General features: G+C 44.1%; 1 protein-coding gene across 10 annotated transcripts in view; it reads right to left on the minus strand.

The window, feature by feature from the left end:
• The window catches only part of CASK (calcium/calmodulin dependent serine protein kinase), a 417,331-nt gene that overhangs the window by 183,174 nt on the left and 218,415 nt on the right, over positions 1–15,742 (minus strand). For all 10 annotated transcript variants that reach the window (XM_073566047.1, XM_073566045.1, XM_073566050.1 and 7 more), the window contains exons 9-10: positions 15,118–15,201; positions 11,750–11,849 (exon numbers count right to left, since the gene is read on the minus strand). In XM_073566047.1, the coding sequence (XP_073422148.1) occupies positions 11,750–11,849; positions 15,118–15,201 (184 nt within the window). The remainder of the gene's footprint in view (positions 1–11,749; positions 11,850–15,117; positions 15,202–15,742) is intronic.

Consider the following 15,742-nt stretch of genomic DNA (forward strand, 5'->3'; position numbering starts at 1 on the left):
TAAAACCATATTTTGGCAGTAAAAAAGTAGTTATTTTTTCTTTTTCACTGCCCAATTGTATAAAATTCTGTGACACACCCGTGATGTCAATATGATCACTGCACACCTAGATGAATTCACTGAGAGGTGTAGTTTGTAAAATGGGGTCACTTATGGTGGGTTCTGCTGTTCTGACGCTTCATGGGCTCTCCCAGTGGATCATGGCACCTGCAAACCATAACAGTAAAATCTGGCGCTCCTTGCCTTCTGAGCTTTGCACTGTGCCTGAAAAATATTTCCCGATTACATGTAGGGTATTGGTGCAGTCAAGAAAAAATGGACCTCAGTTTGTTGTAAACAAAAATTACCGTTAGCCCTTACAAAAATTAAACTTGGGGCTAAAACAACATTTTACTAGCAAAAATGTTATTCTTTCTTCACTGCTCAGTGGTATAAAATTCTGTGAGGCACATTTATTGTCAATATGATCACTGCACCCCTAGGATGAATTCATTGAGTAGTGTAGTTTGTAAAATGAGTTCATATATAGGGGAGGTTTCTGCTGTTCTGGCACCTCAGGGCTCTGCCAATGTGACATGGCACCCGCAAACCATTCCAGCAAAATCTGAACTCCAATCTATCTTGCCTTCTGAACATTGCACTGTGCCTCCTACATATGGGATATTGGCGTTCTCAGGAGAAATTGCACAACAAATTGTATGGTGCATTTTCTTTTGTTACTCTTGTGAAAATGCAATATTTTGTGCTAAAAACATTTGTGGGGAAAATTTGGTATATTTTTACGGCTCAACGTTAAAGACTTCTGTTAAGCACCTGAGGGTTTAATAAACTCACCACGCATCTAGGTCTGTTCCCTGAGGGGTCTAGTTTCCAAAATGGTGTCATTTGTGGGGAATTTTCACTGTGTAGGCACATCAGAGGCTCTCCAAACGTGACATGGCGTCTGCCAATTGTTCCAGCAAATTTTGCATTCAAAAAGTCAAATGGCGCTCTTTCCCTTTCGAGCTCTGCCGTGAGCACAAATAGTGGTTTTCTCCCTCATATGGGGTATCGGCATGCAGAAGAGAAGTTACACAACAAATTTTGGGGTCCATTTTTTCCTGTTAACCTTGTATAAATAAAATAATGGGTTTGAAGTCAATTTTTTGTGAAAAAGTTAAATAATTTTTTTTTCAAAAATTTCCTGTGAATCACCTGAAGGGTTAATTTACTTCTTGAATGTGGTTTTAAGCATCTTGAAGGATGACGTTTTTAGAATGGTGTCACTTTTGAGTTTCTTCTATCATATAGGCCTCTCAAAACTACTTCAAATATGATGTGGTCCCTAAAAATATGGTTTTATAAATTTTGTTAGAAAAATTAAAAATCGCTGGTCAACTTTTAACCCTTATGACTTCCTAACAAAAAAAAAAAATTTGGTTCCAAAATTGTGCTGATGGAAAGTAAACATGTGGGAAATGTTACTTATTAAGTATTTTGTGTGACATAGCTGTGATTTAAGGGCATGAAAATTCAAAGTTTGAAAATTGCAAAATTTCCATTTTTTTTCACAAATAAACGCAAGTCATACCAAAGTAATTTTACTCCCATCATGAAGTACAATATGTCACGAAAAAGACAATCTCAGAATCAGCACGATCCGATGAAGTGTTCCAGAGTTATAACCTCTTAAAGGGACAGTGGTCAGAATTGCAAAAATTGGCCTGGTCATTAACGTGCAAACCACCCTTGGGGGTAAAAGGGTTAATCAACCACAAGACGGATTTCATCAACCAAGGCATCATCATTTTAATAAGTAACGGCGCCGACTTGACAGTGTCTGCAGGTTACTGTGCACAATCATGCTGACGGGTTCCCTTTAAGAGGCACCAAAACGTCCTACATGATTTAATTACATGATGATCATCACAGTTCATCCTTCGATCTATACTTACAGTTTTCCCTATATCATTACCCTCTACATCAGAAAATTAACATTCAAAACTGAAAGTGGCATTTTGCAATTTTTTTTCCTTTTTTATGCCTGCCTGGTGTTTTTTTTCCCCCACACATGTGCAGCATTTAGCTAAAGGAGACTTGGCCTACCACAGCGCAATAAATTTACTATAAGGTACTCCAGAAAACCTGTACACATTCAAGCTCGAAATTGTTGTAGATTTAATTTTCTGGTGTATGAACAGCACATGCAGTGGGGAAAATAAGTATTTTCCCACCTACAAAGAATGGAGAGCTCTGTAATTCAAAGAATGGAGAGCTCTGTAATTTTAATCGTAGGTAAACTTCAACTGTGAGAGACAGAACATAAAAATAAAAACCAGAATATCACATTGTATGATTTTTAAATAATTAAACTGCATTTTATTGCATGAAACAAGTATTTTGTCAACTATCAACCAGCAAGAATTCTCGCTCTTACAGACCTGTTTTTCTTTAACCCCTTTACCCCCAAGGGTGGTTTGCACGTTCATGACCGGGCCAATTTTTACAATTCTAACCACTGTCCCTTTAAGAGGTCATAACTCTGGAACGCTTCCATGCATCCTGGTGATTCTGACATTGTTTTTCTCGTGACCTATTGTACTTTATGTTAGTTGTAAAATTTCATTGATATAACTTGCGGCTATTTGTGAAAAAACAGAAATTTGGTGAAAATTCCGCAATTTTCCAACTTTCAATTTTTATGCCCTTAAATCACAGAGATATGGCATGCAAAAACTTAAGGAACATTCCCCACATGTTTACTTTACATCAGCACAATTTGGGAACCAAAATTTTTTTTTGTTAGGAAGTTATAAGGGTTAAAAATTGACCAGCGATTTCTCATTTTTACAACACCATTTTATTTTTAGGGACCACATCACATTTGAAGTCACTTTGAGGGGTCTATATGATAGAAAATACCCAAAAGTGACACCATTCTAAAAACTGCACCCCTCAAGGTGCTCAAAACCACATTCAAGAAGTTTATTAACACTTCATGTGTTCACAGGAATTTTTTGAATGTTTAAACCCCCCCCCCCAAAAAAACAAAACGAACATTTAACTTTTTCACAAAAAAATTACTTCAGGTCCAATTTTTTTATTTTACCAAGGGTAACAGGAGAAATTAGACTGCAAAAGTTATTGTGAAATTTGTCCTGAGTACGCTGATACCTGATATCTGGGGGGAACCACTGTTTCGGCGCATGGCAGAGCTCAGAAGGGAAGGAGCGCCGTTTGACTTTTTCAATGCAAAATTGGCTGGAATTCAGATTGGATGCCATGTCACATTTGGAGAGCCCCTGATGTGCCTAAACAGTGGAAACCCTCCACAAGTGACCCTATTTTAGAAACTAGACCCCCCCAAGGAACTTCTCTAGATATGTGGTGAGAACTTTGAACCCCCAAGTACTTCAGAGAAGTTTCTAACGTACAGCCATACAATTAAAAAAATCATATTTTTTCAACAAAAATGATCTTTTGACCCCCAATTTTTATTTTCCCAAGGGTAACAGGACCCCAAAATTTATAGTGTAATTTGTCCTGAGTACGCCGATACCCCATATATGGGGATAAACGACTATTTGGGTGCATGGCAGAGCTCGGAAAGGAAGCAGCTCCATTTCACTTTTTTCGCTGGAATTGAGATCGGACGCCATGTCGCGTTTGGAAAGCCCCTGATGTGCTTAAACAGTGGAAACCCCCCCCCCACAAATGATACCATTTTGGAAACTAGACCCCCCAAGGAACTTATCTAGATGTGTGGTGAGCTCTTTGAGCCCCCAAGTGATTCACAGAAGCTTATAACGCCCGGGCATGAAAATAAAAAAAATCATTTTTTCCCACAAACATGATCTTTTAGTCCCCAATTTTTTTTATTTTCCCAAGGGTAACAGGAGAAATTGGACCTCATAAGTTGTTGTCCAATTTGTCCTGAGTACGCTGATATCCCATATGTGGGAGATAACTACTGTATGGGCACACGTCAGGGTTTGGAAAGGAGGTAGTGACGTTTTGGAATGCAGACTTTGATGGAATGGTCTGCGGGTGTCATGTCGCGTTTGGAGAGCCTCTGATGTGCCTAAACTGTTGAAACCCCCCACAAGTGACCCCAATTTGGAAACTAGACCCCCCAAGGAACTTATCTAGATGTGTGGTGAGCACTTTTAACCCCCAAGTGCTTCACAGAACTTTATAACAGAGCCATAAAAATAAAAAACTTTTTTTCCACGAACATGATCTTTTAGTCCCCAATTTTTTTATTTTCCCAAGGGTAACAAGAGAAATTGGACCCCAAAAGTTGTTGTGCAATTTGTCCTGAGTAGGCTGATACTCCATATGTGGGGGTAAACCACTGTTTGGGCGCATGGCAGAGCTTGGAATGGAAGGAGCACGGTTTGACTTTTTCAACGCAGAATTGGCTGGAATTGAGATCAGACACCATGTTGCATTTGGAGAGCACCTTATGTGCCTAAACAGTGGAAACTCCCCAATTCTAACTCCAACCCAAACTCCAACACACCCCTAACCCTAATCTCAGCCCTAACCCTAACGGAAAAATGGAAATAAATACATTTTTTACATTTTATTATTTTTCCTTAACTTAGGGGGTGATAAAGGGGGGCTTGATTTACTATTTTTAGCGGGTTATGTTTGTCAGCTGTCACATGCTAAAAACAGAGATTAGACCTACCGGTAAGGTTATTTCCAGGAGTCCATCCTGACAGCACCATGGGGGTTGTCCTTTCATCCTTCCAGGGACAGGAAATGCACGAGAGGTTAAAAGGTCCCCTCCCACACCACACTCCAGTGATTTTCTCAAGTACCACACCAGTATGAATGCAATTAAATTTTATTTAGATTTAGTACAAGCATAATGATACCAATACAACCCATAGGGAGGGAACTACCAGTGCTGTCAGGATGGACTCCTGGAAATAACCTTACCGGTAGGTCTAATCTCTGTTTTCCAGGACGTCCTATCCTGACAGCACCATGGGGAATACCAAAGTAGGAATTTGCTTAGGGTGGGACTACTGCTTGTAGTACTTTAGAGTGTCCAACTTATAGTGTCTACAGAAAGTATTTGGTGTAGACCAGGTGGCGGCCCTGCATATCTGCTCTACTGAGCCCTCTCTGCCCATGAAGTCGCCATCGCCCTGGTGGAATAGGCCCTAAGCCCCTCAGGTACCGGCAAGCCCTCGGCCTCGTACGCCGAGGAGATTATTGTTGTTATCCACCTTGCTAGAGTCTGTGTAGCCGCACTTCTACCTTTATTTTTGCCACCGTACTGGACAAATAGTTTTGTGTCCTGTCGCCAATCCCGGGTGACTTCTAGGTAACGGGTGACCGTACGTCTAACATCCAGAAAACGAAACAATTTTTCTTTATCATTATTTGGGGTTGGACAAAACCAGGGCAGGATTATTTCTTGGTTTAGGTTCTGTAGCGACACTACCTTAGGGAGGAACTTTGGATCTAGTTTGAGCGTTATGTGGTCCTCGAAGATCTGAATATAGGGATTCTGGACTGAGAGGGCCTGGATCTCGCCTAAACGTTTAGCTGAGGTGATAGCTACCAAAAAAGCAGTTTTTTGTGTGAGCTTTGAAATGTCTATCTCCGAAATTGGCTCATAAGGGGGCTTACACAGCGTGTTGAGTACCAGATTTAGGTCCCACGGGGGGACAGTTTTCCTCAATGTGGGTCTTAACCTCTGGGTGGCTTTTATAAAACGTGCTATCCATGGATGGGAGGATAGGGAAAAATTAAAGAAGGTACTTAAGGCCGCTATCTGGACTTTGAGTGTGCTCGGGGTCAAGTCCTTATCAAATCCGGCCTGTAGGAAGTCCAGGATCCGAGGGATATCTGGCCGAGACAGGTCTAAAGGGGCACTACCACTTTCTGAACAGAATCTCTTCCAGATTTTACAATATATTGCTCTTGTAACCGGTTTTCGGCTGGCCTGCAATGTGGAGATCACTTGGTCCGAGAGGCCATTGGACTTTAGGATGTCCCTCTCAGGATCCATGTTGCCAGTTGCAGGCTTCCTGGGTTTGGGTGTAGCACTGGACCCTGGGAAAGCAAGTCTGGTATTGTTGGTAGGTGGAGTGGCCACCTCTGAGCCATCTTTTTGAGAAGGGGAAACCAACTCCGCCTGGGCCAAAAGGGTACGACCAGCATCACCCGAGCTCCTTCCTCCTGGATCTTTCTGAGGACCCTCGGTATTATGGCGATCGGTGGAAAACCGTATAGGAGTCACCTTCTCCAATTCTGGTTCAGGGCGTCGATTTCTTCTGGATGGTCCGCCGGGTTGAGGGAGTAGAACCTCTTCAGCTTGGCGTTTTTCCTTGTCGTGAAGAGGTCCAGTTGGTGTGTCCCCCAGCGATGGCATAGATCCTTGAAGATCTCCTCTTTTAGCTCCCATTCGGTGGCTCGGACTTCTTGTCTGCTTAGATAGTCGGCTAAATTGTTTTGGGAGCCTTCCAGGTGCACCGCTGACAGAGCGAGAATTGTTCTCCGCCCAGGTGAGGATGCGAGCCGCTAGCTGCTGAAGTTTTCCGTGCCTTGGGCCCCCCTGGTGGCGTAGGAAGGCTACTGTGGTCACGTTGTCCGACATGATCTTTATATGATGGTTCTGTAGTCTTGAACCGCTTTTCTTCAGAGTTTCCGAAACTGCTCGCAGCTCTCGGTAGTTTGAGGACTGTAAGCTGATATTCTTGGGCCACGTTCCTTGTAAGAATCTTCCTTCTAGGTGGGCTCCCCATCCTTCCCTGCTGGCATCTGTGGTGATGGTCACGCAAGGAGACAGGATCCAAGGAACCCCCCGGCTGATGTTTCTGTTGCTGATCCACCATTTCAGAGATGATCTCAGCGCCGGAGACGGTCGGAACTTCTTGTCCAGCGAGGACTGCCGTCTGTCCCATTTTGTAAGGATCTCCTTCTGTAGGATTCTTGTGTGAGCCTGGCTCCACATGACACCTCGTTGTGAAAACGTGAGGTGCTGACACCAAGCCGAACGGAAGAGCCTGAAACAGGAAGTGGTAGCGTTTGCCTCCTTTCTCTAGGGCGAAGCGCAGGAATCTCTGAGATTGAGGATGGATGGGAACGTGATAATATGCGCTCTTTAAATCTATAGTGCACATGGACGAGTTCTGGTCTATTAGCGGGATGGCGGTTTTCAGGGACTCCATTCGGAACCTTTTGTAACAAACCCATTGATTTAGTGGTTTTAAGTTTATGATAGTTCGGCTCTCCCCCGACAATTTTTTTTATCGTGAAGAGCGTAGAATAGTGGTCCTGACCTGTCTCTACTTCTGGGACTGGAATTACTACTTCTGTTTTTAACAGGTCTCTTACGTCTGCCCATATAGGGTCTATCATGGCCTTGGAACGGGGCTTTGTAACCACGAATCGTGCTGGAGGGGGTCTTGTGAACTCGAGGGTATAGCCCTGGGAGATTGTATTGAGGACCCATGGGTTTTGGGAGATGCGTTGCCATGCCTCTGCAAAGTGTTTGAGGCGCCCCCCTACATGCATGGCGTCATTGCCTTCTGCTCCTGGAACTTTGTCCGGAGCGAGACGGGGGGAGCTCTACTTCTTCCCCCCCTCGAGTACTCCCAGCGAGAAGATTTCCCTTTCCCTCTATATTCCTGCCTCTGATATTGGCGGGATCTCTGAAAGGGAAATTGTCTTTTTGGTTTTCCTCTGGAAAACCTTTTTTGTCATCGGAGGCACTCTCTAGAATTTTATCCAAAGCTGGCCCAAATACCTTCCTGCCCGAGAAGGGTATGGAACATAACTTATTTTTAGACTGGTAGTCCCCCGACCAGGTTTTCATCCATATGGCTCGGCGGGCCGCGTTGGATAGGGAATTATTTCTGGCCACAAACCGTACCGATTCTGCAGAAGCATCTGCCAGAAAACCAGTCGCGATTTTCAACAGGGGAATGCTCTCAAGGATATCACCCCTAGGGGTTTTATCCTTTAACTGTTCTAAATGGTCGATCCATAGGTGCATGGATCTAGCGACCGATGTAGCGGCTATGTTTGCTTTTATCACTGCCGCTGAGGCCTCCCATGCTCTTTTTAAGAGCAAGTCAGCCTTTTTGTCCATGGGCTCTTTGAGACTGGAAGAATCTTCAAAGGGAATCAAAGTTTTCCTCAACACCTTGGCCACCGGTGAATCAATCTTAGGCACCTCGTCCCAAGTGCTGATATCCTCCTGGTTAAATGGAAGTCGCAGCTTAAAGTCTCGCGGTACAATCAGTCTTTTCTCCGCATCTTCCCATTCTTCGAGGATCATTGCCCGGATATGGTCATTAACTGGGAAGACCTGACGAATCCTGGCTCTTAATCCCCCGAACATCGTGTCCTGGATGGATTGTTCCTTCGGGGTTTCTTCGATCTGCATCGTACTTCTTACTGCCCTGAGAAGCTCGTCCGTGTTCTCTGATGTAAAGAGGTACCTCTTCCCTTTTTCTAGGGGTTCAGAGGTGATCTCGCCCTCTTCCTCCGAGTCCGTACCCCGTATCTCTTCTTCCGACGACAGGTCGGACTCCCATCTAGGTCTTTTGGACTGGGACCGGCCGGAAGACTGAGTGGGTAGCATCCCAGAGACGGAGGCTTGTACTTCATCTCTGACTACTGCGCGCATCTCCGTGAGAAAAGCTGCCTGTTCGCCTCTGACAATCCGCAGTGTGCAATGCTCGCATAGGGCTTTTTTCCATGTGCTCGGCAGTTTGCTGGCACAGATGGGGCATTTGGGTTTGCCTGATGTCCTAGCTGTTGCCGGAGTCGGTGACGCCTTATCCTAAAAAGACAGGATTCCCCTTTACAAAAAGCTCCTGTCTCTGGCAATATTGTCCCTGTGCCCCTCACTCACTGACGCTAGTTCTGGCTGGTCACTGGTCCTGGCGTCCATGCTGGCGGCGTCTGGCAGAAATTCTAGGTCTATAGTCACCTCTCAATCTGCCGCTGGTCTCCCGCTTCCCCCCGCACTTATCCTACCTTATCTTGCGCAGGAACGCTCCCTTTGCCGCCCTCGGACGCGTCCTCCGTGCGCCGACCGGAAGTAGTCATCCCTGGGCGCCCGGAAGTGACGCGCCGCCGCCCTGATGTCATTCTGGGCCTTGTCTCGCAGGAGCCGCGCTAGGGGAAGCGGGGTCGAGTCCCGGAGCGACGCTCCTCGGGACCCCCCGGCGGAGAACCCCCTTAGGGGGGTGCCGCGCTACATCGTCCGACCCGGAGGAGTTGGCAGTTAGGACCCTGAACCTCCTGGCCCTGGTAAGTTCTCTGTATGCCGCGGCGCTCTCATGCCTGTCCTTTACAGGGACAGGAAAAACACTGGAGTGTGGTATGGGAGGGGACCTTTTAACCTCTCGTGCATTTCCTGTCCCTGGAAGGATGAAAGGACAACCCCCATGGTGCTATCAGGATAGGACGTCCTGGAAAGACGCTTTCTATTGTAAAAATAGTTTTTTGCATCACCACATTTTGAGAGCTATAATTTTTCCATATTTTGACCCACCGAGTCATGTGAGGTCTTATTTTTTGCGGGACGAGGTTACGTTTTTATTGGTACCATTTTCGGGCATGTGACATTTTTTGATCGCTTTTTATTTCGAGTTTTGGGACGCAGAATGAATAATAAACAGTATTTCATGAATTTCTTTTGGGGGGTGCGTTTACACAAAATAAAATTAAAATTATAAAGTAGTTTTATTCTTCGAGTCAGTATGATTACAGCGATACCTCATTTATGTTTTTTTTATGTTTTGGTGCTTTTATGCAACGAATACAGTTTTATATAAAAAAATAATTATTTTTGCATCGCTTTATTCTGCGAGCTATAACTTTTTTATTTTTTCGCTGATGACGTTGTGTGGCGGCCCGTTTTTTGCGGGACAAGATGTTTTCAGCGGTACCATGGTTATTTATATCCGTCTTTTTAATCGTGCGTTATTACACTTTGTTCGGCGGTATGATGATAAAGCATTGTTTTTTGCTTTTTTATTTAAGGGGTTCATTAAAGGGGTTAACTAGTGGGACAGTTTTATAGGGCGGGTCGTTATGGATGCAGTGATACTAAATACGTGTACTTTTATTGTTTGTTTTTTTATTTTCAAAAAAATGAATTCATTAGGGAATATTTATTTTTACTTGGGAATTTTTTATAAAATCATTTTTACACTTTTCCTTTTTTCTTTATTTTATTGTCCCGGGGGGGGGGGGGGGACGGACATCTCTGCAATGTTTCAGATCGCTGATCTGACACTTTACACAGCGCTGTGTTAGATTAGCAATCTAACAGGCGCTGCACAGGTTTCCTCCGTGCCATGTTGGGTCCGGGGGCCTGCAGGGAAGGAGACCCTCGGACAGTGCAGCACATCGCCCTGCTTCGGGGTCTCAGGGAAGCACGGAGGGAGCCCCCTCCCTGCCCAAAGCTTCCCTAATCCCCCGATACACTGCGATCATGTTTGATCGCAGTGTGCCAGGGGTCAATGTGCTGGGGGCGGTCTGAGACCGCCCTGACATATAGTGCAGGGTGTCAGCTGTGATAATCAGCTGACACCCGGGGCGCCGCTGATCGCTGTGACGTACTATCCCGTCCATGGGAATTAAGTCCCAGGTCACATGGACGGGATAGTACGTCCAATGGCAGAAAGGGGTTAAGAAGCCCTTTTACTCTGCACTCATTACCTACATTAATTGCACCTGGCACATGCAATCAATCATACTGCAACTTTACTACTATGGCTAAGACCAGAGAGCTGTCTAAGGACACCAGAATTGTAAATTGTAGACCTGCACAAGACTTTGATGGGCTACAGGACAATAGGCCAGCAGTTTGGTGAGAAGGCAACAACTGTTGGCTCAACTATTAGAAAATGGAAGAAACACAAGATGACTGCCAATCTTGCTCGATCTGGGGCTCCTTGCAAGCTCTTGCCTCGTGGGGTAAGGATGATTCTGAGAAAGGTCAGGAATCAGCCCAGAGCTACACGGGAGGACCTGGTCAATGACTTGAAGAGAGCTGGGACCACAGGCTCAGAGGAGGCATGGGAGAAGGTCATTGCACTGTATCGAAGGGAGGATGAATGTGGTCATGTATCACGAGATTTTAATTTCCTTCCCTGGAGAAACCAAAGTTTCTGTATCAAATATTAAGTTCTGTTTTTCTATTGAATCAAATACTTATTTCATACAATCTAATGCCAATTATTTAAAAAAACATACAATGTGATTTTTTTTTATTTTTAGATTCTGTCTTTTATAGTTGAAGTGTATCTATGATATTAATTAAAACCCTCTCCATTCTCTGTACGTTGGAAAACTTGCAAAATTGGCAGTGTATCAAATACTTATCCCATTCATTAGGTATATCCAAGACGATATTGAAGGAAAGATAATCCCACTGTATTCCTCAGGCAAAGCCAGCAGGCTTCAAATGGTACTGGGATCACCCACTGATGTTATGCTGCACCAAACAGTAATTATACGTACTAGTGGCATACTAGACAGAGATTCAGAATTAGGCCGGGATCACACATGCGAGAAACTCAGCCGAGTCTCGCATTTCAATACCCGGCACTGCTGCCGGCGCTCGGATCGGCGCGTGCGGCCGCATAGCAATAAATGCAGCCGCATCCTCCGCTCCAGAGTGCCAGCGAAAGTGCCTGGTATTAACATGATAGAGTCGTCCAAGTTTCTTGCATATGTGATCCTGGCCTAAGGTAGAGGATTGCGCTTAGGAGACCGTGCGAAAATATACCTGATGAAGTTGGGTCTTCAGAAAAATCCGGTAATTCCTCAGGAGGATCCCCATAAAATGAGTTGAATTTGTGGCTAGATACAGCAGCTAAAACTGCTCCCTGTGTAAGGAAAAATGCATAACACACATAAGCTCAATGAATATCAGTTATACATATAGCAGGAGAAAAATCAAATATATAATATTTTCCAGTTATTATCGTCAAACAATAGCCAAATAACAATACAATAGATCAGCTGTGACTACTAACTGAACATCACATACAGCATGCGTCACCATCAAGGGCACCGAGCCCAGTGGCCAACACCACACTGTCCATAGCAGACGCTCATTAGTCCCCTGAGAACAAACCTTCTCTGCTCACACTCTGGGAAAGAGAACTCCATGACAAACATGCGTCTTTGGCAATGCCGCTGCTAATCTTTATAAGGCTAGGGTCTCACAACAAGCGTATATTATTAGCTATTAAACTTAAAAAAAACACTCATCCAGAAAGTGTGTGGCAATTCTTTTCTCACTTCGTGGGCTGACTGTATGCAATGGTTTTTTTAGTCGGCAGCTATCATTTTCAGAAGCAATAGTAAATTGAGGATGCTATACTGTGGCTCTGTATGGACACCTTTTTTTTCTAGCACTCAACTGGTTTCAGAGTGAAACCACGACATGCTTCGTTTTTTTTTTTTTTTTACAGATTGTCAGTGAAATAATTTGGCCATCAGGACTGTCCCATTGAATAACATGGGTCTAAGTGCTGTCCGACAAAAAAAAAAAAGAAAAGGAATTGCACTCTATCCAATTAACATAGTGGTGTGAGCAAGCTCTAATGCTCATACTATACATGCATGTCATAAGAGGAGAAATAGATGGGTAGGCAAAAAGGCAAAATAGCTGTTACCTAATTCAGACCGCATGGTAAAACCACTGACCGGAGACATCACTGCCTGTGTGCACCAAGTCATGTTCTCCATATACTGACTACCACAGCACTTCGGGATTCATTGCATAAGCAGAAAAGCTGACAACTGCTTACTGCTTCCTTATATTTAGATACACGTTTGGAGAGTTAAGACAAATGCCCTGTGGATCAACTGATGGAAAAAGGCCATGGACGGCAGAAAGCTGCTTTACCAAGCAGGACTGGAGTCAGCTAGCTAAGGCTCCGAGGCAGACTCCACAGCCCTGAATAACACATGTCTTACCACTAGGTATCCGGAGATACACACACACTTATTAGACTTATAAAACAGCATTTTTTCCCCAAACATAAAGGAGAGTGGTTACCAATTTTGAACCAAAATTATTTTGTTTTTACTTCCAAAGTTAAAAGAATTTCCCAAGGCAATGTTCTTTTGCCTAAAAGCAATGCATGCACATAATCCCCCTTTCAGCAGGATGTCCCTCTTCCCAAATTATTTATATGCACATGTAGCTAATGCAAAGACGAATCCAGCAATACCTTCAGCTGGTCAGTCTGTTCCTCTGAGCGTCGACCAAATACAGATTTATCAGTAATAGAGGAAGTACTTTGGACTTGAGGAAACTCTTCGCAAGCCTTTGCCACTCTGGCCAACCATCGTTACCTTCTCCTGCTTGACCGACCGCTTTATTACTTGAAGCCAAAGAAAAGAAGCTGACAATCAGGCAGGAGGAAGCAGTGCTGGCTACGGAATAAATCTGGGGAGAGCAGAGACTTGGGAAGAACTTCCACACGTCGGAAGCACTTTAGCCTCCTCCAACAGAAAAGCAGTTTTCTCATGTGAGGGGTTTTCCAATTCGAGGAGGGACAGGTCTGGCCACATGCTCCTCCATCAGCAGCCATTATGTAGACAGTGCTGCCCCGTGTGTGAGAGAAGCTGCACTAACAAGAGAAAAACACAAACAGCAAGGAGTAACACCAGTACTCACCTGGTAGTTCTCCTGACGGCCGTTCTCTTGTCCTGCAGTGATGACATGTCATTTGTGCATCAGTCCAAGACAAAAGAAACACTGCTGGGACTGGTGTGTCCCTACACAGACCGACCACAACCCTTTACTTCATCTTACAGACCACAATTGAGCGAGCTGGCGTAAGCTGTTCAAATTCTATTAGATGCGATCAGGGCCCACGTGGTTGAGCCATCGGATCCACCTAGGGCATCACACTCAAAAACAATGTACATGACCGAATTACAGACGTCCACCAGCAAAAAAAAAAAAAAAAGACCACGCCACCCACTGCATGGCAACTACAACCTCCATCTGCAAAGCCCCACTCCATCCTCACTACTGAGGCACCGCTAATGTGGCCACACACACCTTATCTCAACTCTCATCGATCTTAGCAGCTAAACCCTTCTCACAAGGAGTATGACTGGAAGTGCAGTCTGCTGGTGGGATGCCAATGGGCTGCTATAGTAAATCAGAGGCCTGACAATGGCCTCTGGGTCTGCCCTGCACACTACAGCGCATCAATAAAAAAAAAAAAAGTTTGAACTGAAAAAAACAAAACAAAACAAAAAAAATCTTAAAAAGTCACATATTTCATATCTACGCATCTAGAATGACACATACTATATAAAACCATCTAACACTATCATTATTAATTCTGGTGAATGCCACAAAAAAAAAAAAAAAGTTTAGAGAAAAACAACAAAAAAAAACCCCTCACACAACTTTGCCTACATAAAAGATGCAACTTTTTTTGAGTACTAGAATATACTAAATAATTAAAGAAAAAAATATTTTTACACTACACCTACAAGAAAAAAAAAAAAGTATATAAATTGTGTATAGTCATTGTATTGACTTAGGCCTGTTTCACACATCAGTTTTTTCAAATCAGTCAAGATCCGCCGTTTTGCAAAAAAAAAAAAAACGGATACGCCATTTTGCTTGGCAGATCCGTTTTTTCCCACTGAGTTGCATTACCGGTGGATCTTGATGGATGGCCATCCGTTGAATCCGGTTTTTTGCGGATCCGCCAAAATTTTGGCGTCCGCCGACATGTGTGGACGGACCATGCAACGTTTTTTCGGGCGGCCGGATCCGCATTTTACATTGCACATACCCGGAGGATTTGCTTCGGCCGCAAATTTAACCCTGTTCTGGCGACTGAAAAAAATTAATTCTCTCTCCCCCCCTCTGGCGCCTGGGAATCAGCGGTACTGTTCGCGCTGTTCCCTGGCGCTGGGTGCTGAAGTCCGCTTGCATCACTGTCATGCAGTCTTTCGGCCTGTACTAATACTAGCATGCACTATTACTTTGGACTGATTTTGGGAGAATTATTCAGCTTAAAGTGATCCAATATTTGTTGTGACACAGGACATATTGCTGCATACTGCAGACAGGCTTACAATTGCAAAGGTGGTTAAGATTACTCATGCCCTTACCTTTAATTTCCTCCTTGCATTGAATTTTCTTAGCTGTTCAACAGTTTCTGGCAAGTGGATCTTGTATGCATAGCGATCTCTTTCCTGGAACCAAGAAAAGTTTGTGTAGAAAAATAAACAAATACTGAACTAAGAAACGGCATGTCCACACACACAATCCCAGGAGTGTCAGTTGTGTCAAGAGGCTACTTACAATACTCATCTGACTATGTATGTATATGTATGTATGTATGTATGTATGTATGTATGTATGTATGTATATCTACACTTCTATTTAACTCATAGGAACATTAAGCCTATTTTACAGCTGGTGGAGTCAAAGGGGTCATTCCCTTTCAATTAAAATTTTTCCTGTGGCTGCAGCCCGCTATAAACAAACAGAGCTATAATCCCCTTCCCCAGGTCCACCGTGAGTCTCTGATGCTGCTACCGGCGTAAGTGATTGGCTGTGGCGCCAATTTGACTTTCAGAGAGAGGCAGCCAATCATTGAGCTCATCGTCTCTAGTGAGGCTTTTGTATAGACGGAACGCCCCATTGAGAAACACTAAGCTGACTGTAAGGCAGCGACACCGTCAACGTGATGTCAGCACAGTAGCCATTGTCAGACATTGGCGCAGACTACCA

This window comes from Dendrobates tinctorius, unplaced genomic scaffold (genome assembly GCF_039654945.1).
Source record: "Dendrobates tinctorius isolate UK_male_01 unplaced genomic scaffold, ASM3965494v1 ptg000016l, whole genome shotgun sequence".
Taxonomy (NCBI): domain Eukaryota; kingdom Metazoa; phylum Chordata; class Amphibia; order Anura; family Dendrobatidae; genus Dendrobates; species Dendrobates tinctorius.